The 10,130-nt window shown below is 33.7% G+C and overlaps 1 protein-coding gene across 1 annotated transcript; it reads right to left on the bottom strand.

The window, feature by feature from the left end:
- Nucleotides 1-5,855: 5,855 nt before the first annotated feature.
- LOC114263553 (transcription factor bHLH94) lies at nt 5,856-9,657 on the bottom strand. The gene is made up of 3 exons (XM_028204112.2): nt 9,051-9,657; nt 6,352-6,777; nt 5,856-6,113 (listed from the first exon to the last, which is right to left on the bottom strand). Exons 1-3 carry the CDS (start codon nt 9,519-9,521, stop codon nt 6,018-6,020), a joined length of 993 nt encoding a protein of 330 aa, XP_028059913.2. The 5' UTR covers nt 9,522-9,657; the 3' UTR covers nt 5,856-6,017.
- Nucleotides 9,658-10,130: the final 473 nt, after the last annotated feature.

Raw genomic sequence — 10,130 nt, 5'->3', positions numbered from 1 at the left:
CGGTTAGAAAACCACACAACAGCAATACTTCAATTTGTAAGTTTGGGAAACCAACCTGGCACAATATCACTTTGACCCCTTCCAAAAAAAAAAAAAAAAAAATGTGTCTAGAAAGAAGGAATAATATGAGATAATTTAGTACAGAATGAATGCAATGATAGGCTATTTATATAGGCAAGTCCATGCCTTTTGCAAAGGCTATGGTGACCATTCAGATGAGTTGAACTAGAAAAGACATAACTTTTCCATGCAGAAAGTACAACAGAGCAGATCACTTCAATGCACCTGTCCTTAGGGAAGGTATGTGTCACTACCCAAACATGCCCCTATATAGTATCGTAACCCGCCAGTAATCCTAGGATTACCGAGGGCCTTTGAACAGATTAGTAAAATTAAGGGACTAACGGAAGCAATTATTTAAATACAATGTCCATAGGGCTATGTAAACGTATATGAGATAGAAAATTTCAAACTTATATTTACATATATAACGTCAACTTATATACAAATAAACCAAGATGGGTCTTAGCCCAATACACAGATAGTACATAAACTTGTTTAGACAAAACAAAATAAAACAAAAGTCTTAAATATGGTTCACCAAACTTGACCACTTCTCGAGAACCTCCTCGAGAGGTGCAGTAGTTGGCTGACCAAAATAGAACTCCTGGCACCAGCTTAGGCCTGGTCAAGCGCCTAATCACCTACGTACATAAATAATACAGTGAGCTGGAGCCTAGTGAATAATAACAAAGTAAAGGTTTGATGAATGATGTCTATAACAGATTCAGAAATCAGGGTTCTGATTCAGAAATAGATTCATGTTCATATTTATGTTCAGAGTTCACAGATAATCGTACGTGGTATATACGTGGTACATCCAATAACGCTAAAAAATGACTCATGATTACATGAGACGGTACAAATGATCCATGAAGAGACCAAATGACCCATAAAGGGACATATATAGAGCAGATAAACAATTATGCATAGCCAACCCTGGTACCAGGTCATATAACAGATATCACATGATGCTAAGGATGCCATGAATACATTTAAGAAAATTGGACAATCATTCATTTAATCATAAAATAACATTTCAGAAAATAGATCACACCATCTCATTCAGAAAATACTTAAAGTTGAATATAGTTTTACAGAATTATTACTCACAAATAGCACTACTAGCAGAACATATCACTTGAACAAAACAAGTCGATCAAGCGGGTGTTAACACATGACGTACAAGCACATGATAGATACACTTGAACACACGTGCCATAGGCACTAAACTTATTATTCTTCGTTCTTAATGTGTGTTTCTAACTCTTATTCTCATTAATGTAGCTTAAACATGGCTTGGGAATGCCTTGGATGCAATGAAGATGCAAAAATGCACTTTGACACACTTAGCCAAATTTCTGAGAACATGGTAGTTCGCTCGAGCGAAGCTTTTGTCGCTTGAGCGGTCTGCAAAGTCTGTAACTATACTAAGAGCTCTCATTAAAACTCAAGCCATCTTTTGGTCGCTCGAGCCAAGGCTCGAAACAAATGGTGGTCATTCAAACAGTTTTTTGTTCGCTCGAGCCAACCATCAATCTCTACAAAACTTCTAAGAGCTTGAATTTTACGCTCGAGCGAAGGAACCGTCGCTCGAGCGATCATGCCGAATTCTAGAATTTTCAGATTACTCTCCAAGCTTCAAAACATAATTCTAAGGCATCAAAGCACATTATTTTGAGTCAAAACTTAAGAAAACTTGTAAAGACTCATAGAACTTCATGATTTGAGAGTCATTTCGCAAAATCAATACCCAAAAACAAGTCAATTGTTTTAAATCAAACTTGAAACTCATTGAATAACACATGCATGATAAATCATGATTTCTTTCCTTCCAAAACATGATCAAGTGAGATGCAATGACATGAAATGTGATGAATTTCCACAACAAAGCTAAGATAAACAATTGCATGTAAGAATTCTTTGGAAATTTACTTCAAAACATGGTGAAATGAGCATGCATGCATGATTTGTTTCTCAAGTCTACTTCCTTAGCTTGAATTATGTTAATCAACTTGATTCTCTTGGATTCTCATGTAAGCTAACTTAATGTCTCAAATTCAAGGTTGAATTTCTTACCTAGGCTCTCAATTCTCTTGAATTTTAGCAATTCCTTGTATGATTCTTCTAATTCTTTCAATTTTCCAAGCAATTCTTCATCCTCAAGCTCTGATCTCAATGTTCTCTCTTTTCTCTCTCTCTCTCTCTCTCTCTCTCTCTCTCTCTCTCTCTCTCTCTCTCTCTACGTTTTTATTGAAGAAGATGATGAAAATGAAGTGTATATGAGGCTTCTAGAATCAATTAGCCTTATATAGGCTCAATTAGTAAAGAGAAATTAATTCTTGATTAAGCTAATCAATTGACATTATTTTATTCTAATTATTTTATTCCAAATCGAATTTTAATTAAACCTACCATAAAATTTTAAAAATTCTCAATTACACATTGACCTAGTCAATTTCGTATTTGGTGGCCGATAAGGCCTGTAATTCACATATTGAAATAGAAATTCAAACAAATATTCCTATCATAGACAGATATAAATACAAATAATACATGACACATGTAATTAACTTCAGATTTCATCTTAATTACTTGTTAAACATTCTTAATCAAGGATTATAGGCTAATCACAGGTTGGGGTTGTTACAATATGATTGATAATTTGAGGTGGAATAAAGATACATCGGGTTCTTTCACTGTTGCCTCAGCTTATAAGTGATGTGAGTTGACTTCTAAAGCTACTAGCAAAATAACTAATTCCATTTGGAAGAATGATTCTCCACCCAAGGCTCAATTTTTTGGTTGTCTAGCATGGAAATGGAGGATTGAGACATTTAGTTACTTTCAAAGAATTGATGTTCTCAGTTGTGAAAGAAATGTAAATTGTATTTTCTGTAATGTTGAGTGTCAACCATGTACTACTGTTTTGCCCTTGTCTGACAGATTTTGTCAAATATTATCAATTGGTGGGGATTAAAATGGGCAATGTTTGGGGTCTATAAGTAGCATTTTTCATTGGTGGGCTAGTACTAAACTCAAAAAGTATGAGAAGTTGATTTGGAAAGCCATCCATCTGTTTGTGCTTTGATCCATTTGAAAACAAAGAAATGAGAGCATTTTTAATGGCTCACAGTTGGATTTTAAAGGTTTGTGTGAATCTATCAAGCTTAGGATTGCAATGTGGATCAAAAATATCACACCCATCTTTGAATTACTCAGTGAATGATATTATCTATAATCTACAGCAAGTTAAATTCTGCATCAAGGGTGCTAGTTGAGCAGTCTAGGAGATTGTGTTAATTTTTTGCATCAATGAAAGTTGGGTGTGGCTACTGTTGGGTTGATTTTTGGGTGTGGCCTTGATTATTTGTTGGTCTCTTGTTCACTTTTTTACTATTGTTGGTTTCTTACCAACCTTTTGTGGTTGTGCTAATGATTGATTATTTTTCTTAGTATTAACCTAATTGGGATTGTGATTTTTGCTTTGATCATTTTTGCACTTTCACTTCTTTATTGATATAATCTCATATGAAATGTATGTTTTATCCATCAATAAAAATTCTTTTTGCTGATCATTGTTTTTTTTTTTTTAACCCAAGTAGTAACTCGTTTGAAATTTATTTAAATAAAAAATAATCAATCTAAACAATTTTTTTCTAAAAAGATAATATTCTCTAATGATTTGACCCAATTTAACGTAAGGCAAGGCTATGGCCCACGTGCAGTGGACCATATTTGGGTTAGGGTCTCTCTTCGTACAAGGAATGAGTATATCAACATCATATTAACTTTTGACTTAACCAATGTGGGACAAACTTTCTAAAAGATCTCTCTTCGTACAAGGCATGAGTATATCAACATCATATTAATTTTTGACTTAACGAATGAGGTAAACTTTCTAAAATTTATTACCATATTGCTTGCTCAAATGGTGCATTTTAGATTTATTATTCATCTACTAATGATTTTATTTCACTTAGACCCATCAAAACGGATGTACGGATTGCATCTAAAAATTAGCCCAAACTTAAAAAATAAAATAAAAAAACCAAAATCATTTTTCCAACACTAATTTACTTTAATTTCAACGGGGAATCAAAAAAGATGGCTACATGTACAACATGAATTGAACCAAGTTTAAGATAAACAGGTCTAAATCCGTGAGTGGTGGAAGAAGAACTTCCAAACATGTCATATAGTTGTCAATTGTCCCTTCAATAAATATTTGTCCAACACTTTTACTCCACCCCCACCCCACCAGCAAAAGCAAAAGCAAAGCAAAACAAATTAGCTGTTGATGATTGTATAGGGATGCGAGATTGAAGAACGACGTACAATTTCATGGGCCATCGTTGTCTTCAAAATGTGCATGATTTTGATTTCAATTCTTTTTTCTTTTACATGAAATATTTAATTTCCATTCTTAGTACAACTAAATCGAAAAGTTAAATCATCATCTTTGTTTTTGGCTTATTTCGGTCTTGTGAGTGAATCATGATCTATGTGGGTACATCTTTTCTGATGTACTACTACTATTAAAATAGGGTGCAACTTGTCTCCTGTTGATATCAAGATTCGACCTGTTCAGTCCGGCTCATGGGCCCATTTTAGGCCTCATTCTGATAATCCGAATCGTTCAATATGTAGAACTCGTCGAGCACTATATCTCTGTAAAAAAATTACATTTATCGGATATCGATAGTTATTTAATCTGATCAGAATTGTATTAAAAAAATGAACGGTGAAAAAATAAACGGTTGACAAAATTCTAACCCGATCAAATAGCTATCGATATCCGATCAACGTGATTGTTTAAAGAAGTAAAGTACTCGACAAGTTCTACACATTGAACGGTTCGGATTATCGAAACGAGACCTCAAAATGGGCTCATGGGTCGGACTGGATGGGTCCAATTTTGATCTTAACATGAGACAATATATGTACATATATAGACGGAGAGAGAGAGCTTTGCTCTCTTTTAAAGCTGTTTGCTCATTGCAGCCTTGTCACAGTTTGCTTTAAACTTTAGAACAAGATCTTGATTCTCGCAGCAAGCATGTGGCTATAAGAAAAGATAGAAAAGTGATAATTGACTTCCAATTTGAAATGTGAATAGTACATATATCTAGCATTCTCTACAAGAACCTTATTATATACTTTATAATTCTGAGTCAAAACACAAATAGTGACCAAGAATGACCAATCCCAGTCATATCCAATGATAGCTCAGCCATGCCTCAATTGTTATTCATGTTCTTCTGAGAAACATATGTTTGGTAAATAAAACATTTACTCAGATATATCTGAAACAATGATTGGTTTCTGGGAGGAAGTTCAAAGAAAGCCCAGCAAACACATTGGACGCTGTTGGTGTTGGCAACATTATCATATATCGGTTAATATTAAACAATAACGGTTAATATCAAAATTTCAATATTTTGTTATGTATTAACTAATGTGAAATGCAGCATCCGTCCACAATTAAAATCTTGGCAGTGAATTGTATTGATAAAACTTCTATGTCCAATGCATGAGTAATTATTCAATTCTCTATGCGACAATGTCATTAACATACGTCATTTATATGTGATCGCTATTTCTATACTTGTAAATCTAGTATTGTATGGTAAAATTATTCACTTTCATATGTGCTAGTGTCGTAAACCAATTTTTCACCTTAAATTTGTGTGGCATTAAATATTTTTTCATAATACATATTCAAACTCAAATTCTTGATTTGGCCTTAATATTGCCAAACCTAGGCACAAACTAGTCATACCAAATGTACAATATTTGAGAGAAAGAAAGAGAGACTTTGATTCCAATGAGCAATTTCAAGTACAAAGGATTGCTAAATGAAAATTAGAGAAGACAACCCGTCTTGTAAATGAAGGTTAAATGAAAATTTTGGAAAAGAAAAAATCACAGCAGAAAAGCCATCTGAATTTTATTTTTCAAAACAGAACAGCATCTTGCTGAATCCTACCTAACATCTGATTCACAGCCGTGGCTATTTCATCCACTGAGGTCAAATTGCAGTCATCTTCTACCTGCAACAACATTACCAAAAACATGATAAATTCTTTCTCTTTCTCTTTCATCCACTGAGGTCAAATTGAAACAATTTTTTTATATTTTGGAGATTAAATTGGCATAATGTAAATATTGGGATCAAAATAACACAAAACGCATTATTTTTGGACCAAAATTATAATTAACCCCTTTCATCTCTTTTTTTCAATTTTATGAACATATATTGGAGAGAGAAAAAAACTCTGTATAACTAACCTTAACACTTAGAGAATAGAGGACAACTTGATCAACAGTTGTAACATTCAGATGGAGGATAGTGAGCCTGAGTTTTTGGAACCCAGAAACCATCTTCAGGAGCTGTTTGGGCCGCCTTTTGGATCTTATTTTGAGATTGGCATGGCTCTCTACCATCGTCACTTCTATGTCTGCTATGGCAGAATGATTTTCAGCACAAGCTAGCTCAGTCACCATTATTGAATTTTTACAGCTACCCAAATTTGTTGAGTACTGTGGAAAGGTAAAGAATTCAGCAAAAGGCGAAGAAGATGAAGATGCAGATGAAGAAGAAGAACCAGCCTCAAACTTTGGGTTCATATGCTTCTGTCCACCAAGAAACTGAAGCTTTTGCTCAAGCTCCTTGACATAATTAATAGCACCACCAATGATAGATGCTTGATCACCCTGTTCACATTTACAAAATAATAAATAAATAATTAAAAAAATTAAAAAAGACATCACCAAACAATCATATATTTGTGTTTAAAATAGAAGTATCAAAATTATCAAACCATATGTATTGAAAATCTAATAATGTAGTTGAAAATTTTTCAAAATGACTTGTCAAAACAAAAAAAAAAAATCCGTTATATAAGCCCAATTAATACCCAATTAGTAATATTGACCGTAATGTATCGAGATACCAATACCATGGCTTTAAATAAAGATATTTAGATATTGGAAAATTTATCCATAAGTTCTAGTTTCTGAAAAGTTGAACCATTTAGTCCTAAAAGTTTTCTTATGCTCCATTTAGTCTCATTTGCACATCAATCTAATGTTTGAAACATTAATCTGATGTTCGAAATCTAATGTTCGAAACATTAATCTGATATTCGAAATCTAATGTTCGAAACATTAATCTGATGTTTGAAACATTGTAATGGGACCTTTCAGTCTATAAGAAAACTTTTAGGACTAAACAGTGTATAAGTTATTAATTTGAAATTTATTGATGCATCCCCCTTAGATATTTATGAGTAGCGGTGACATGATGATATATATTGGCTAGCTAATTTCAGTAGTGATGGACATCATTATGCTAATATATGGACGAATTACACTCTGTCTTATTTATGATTGGTCATGTTTTAAGTTTTTTTAATTTACTCAAAAATCTAAATTATATCCAAAATTAGACATAAAATAATACTTTGACAGTTAGAAGGCATATAAATATTTTATTATATGTAATTCACGTCCTTAAATCCGAACTCTATTATAATAATATATTTTTTGTGTCATGGAGCAGTTGATGTGACATTTTATGTCTAATTTTGAACAAAAAATAGTTTTAGAAGTAAATTGAAAAAAAAAATGAAAAGCGAAAAAAAAAAAATCTTTAAGGGTCCAATTGGAAAATTAAAAAATAAATAAATAAATAAACATAAAGAGGCAAAGTTTAGTTTATCCCTAATATATTAATAAATAACAGAAGTAAAGAGTGTTTATATTTACCCTTATCTTTTTTCTTAGGACCCATCTTTTTCATTTTTTTTAATTTCAATTTTATCAAAACATAAAATTTCATTTTTACTCATATCCATAACCTTTTAATCCTAATTTTGCAAACCCTAACTCTAATCCCGTCGACCATCCCCATCACCTCCGACATCCGCAGCTCACCCTCTCCATCACCCCCAACGTCAATCGTCCACCTTCTCCGCCACCCCCAACGTCGGCTGCTACCCACCATTGTGACATCCCCATAATCATCCCTACAACACTCTCGACCTTCGACGCCGCCCCAATTCATCTCTACTTCTGCATATCTTCTCCTACTGTCGTGAGCCACCCCACAGCTTTCTTCTTTATGAAACCCTAGCCGTCACTGCCTTCTTCGATTGCAAACCCTAGTTGTTGCTGCCTTCTGTGATAGCGCAAGAAAGAGGCAAGAGACAACCCATAATCACTATCTCAATTGCGACACGAGAGAGAGAGCGTTGAGGCTGGGTGGGGATAGGAATGGGAATGGGTAGTGACGGTGGTGGTTGGGAAGGGGTTGATGGTCGCGATGTGGTAGAGAAAGGACAAAGGGAGAATAAGGAAAGAGTTAGGTTACTCTCCATAGTAGGCGGCTGGAGCTGTGGTGGTGGAGGTAGTGCGGTCGCTGGTAAGGGTGGGGTTTGCAATGGAGAGGTCGCCCTCACCGATGCTGAAGGTTACCGGCAATGAGAGGAGGTTGCCAGAAGAAAAGTTAGGGTTTCAATCCAAAGAAGAAATGTATAGTTGGGATTAAGAAAAAAATGGGAGGGACTCAATTAAGTGGATAGGAATTCAAAAAAGTGGGGGTCCAAATTGAATATGTACGGACATTTAGCAACATTCAAGTCTAAAATCAAATTCCTTTTCGAAGTATCAAAAAAAAAAAAAAGTCAAAAATCAAATTATTTAATAGGTGATATGACACATAACGATTGATATTTAAAATATATATACACATTATACATATATATATATATATATATATTAGAAAGTTTTCACACTTACATAGGTGTGTCATATATCTCTATTCTCCAATTACAATTTTTAGTAATTATAATTTTAATATAATTAAAAATATTTATAAAAAGACCCTCATTTTCTATAAAGAAAAGCAATAATTTGAGGATATGGAGTTCAGCCTTTACTTTATAAATAGATAGATAGATAGATACAAAGAAAGAAAGAGAGAGAACCCTTTGAACGTAAGAATCTGGCATGAGCCCTCGGAGGGAAGACAGGTACTCATTCATGAGTTTTCTCCGATTACGCTCGACCGCAATGTGGGTCATTCTCTGGTTCTCGATTTCTTCCTTGTTCTTTTTGCTTTTGGATCGACGTCGTTTAGGCCTGGTTGACATGGCCATGGTTGAGGTGTCCAAGTGGTGCAATTCTTCGGGAACTATGGAGGTAGAGATATCGAGGTCTGAGGATGAGTTGGGACACCATTGCTCCCAATATGGCACCACAAATGAAGAAGGTGGAGAATTCCAATTTGCATAGTCGAAATTTTCTGTTTGGTTCTCGAGAATGTCGAAAGAATCGCACTCTTCTTCTTTTTCTGCTAGACCAAATTCACAGCCCCAGTTTCCTTGTAGCAAGTCATAGAGATCTGTGGTGTTATAACCATACAACTCTTGTTGAGCTACAACAGCTTCCAAGGCCATTCTCTCTCTCTCGAAGGAAACCAATATCAAAGAAGGCTCATCCAAACCTCATCTTTAGCCTTTGGATCTCATTGAGCTTTTAAAGCCATTTTTTTAAATAACAATATCTACAGCATATTGCACGTGACATTTGATTGATTTTATGAAAGTAAAAAGTAAATGATTTATAAGAGAGAAAAGTGAAAATAAGGTTTTTTTACAAGCAAAAACATAAGTAATTGTGCGAGTATTATGATATAGTTTACTCGCGCCTAGAGACATTTTGTGAATTAATGAAGATTAAGAAAATTTTATTGATTAATTAGCAAAGATTAATATATAATAATTTACACATTCTCTTTGATTTATCAATTTAGGTAAGAATTTAAAATAATAATAATAATAATAATAATAATAATAATAATAATATATAAATAAAATATAACTATATTTTATCTACAATACCCTCTTTTTTTTTTCCTTTTTGTCAAATTTCTTCATAAATCAAACACTATCTAAATAAAGGACTCTTTATTCTTGAGAAGGACACTCATGTGAAGATATAGGTCCTAATTCCCATTAAATAATATTTTAGAAGAAATTATTCGATACTCCTCAAGTACATGGAGG

This window comes from Camellia sinensis, chromosome 2, assembly GCF_055761805.1.
Source record: "Camellia sinensis isolate YWXY chromosome 2, ASM5576180v1, whole genome shotgun sequence".
NCBI lineage: Eukaryota > Viridiplantae > Streptophyta > Magnoliopsida > Ericales > Theaceae > Camellia > Camellia sinensis.
This window is presented reverse-complemented; position numbering and strand designations above follow the sequence as displayed.

Excerpts from the sequence above, each read along its gene's own strand:
- LOC114263553 (XM_028204112.2), bottom strand. The coding sequence starts at position 9,521 with ATGGCCTTGGAAGCTGTTGTAGCTCAACAAGAGTTGTATGGTTATAAC. Across the intron at positions 6,778-9,050 it reads CAGATTCTTACGTTCAAAGG|GGTGATCAAGCATCTATCAT; the intron begins GTTCTCTCTCTT and ends AAATGTGAACAG. Across the intron at positions 6,114-6,351 it reads TCTATTCTCTAAGTGTTAAG|GTAGAAGATGACTGCAATTT; the intron begins GTTAGTTATACA and ends ATGTTGTTGCAG.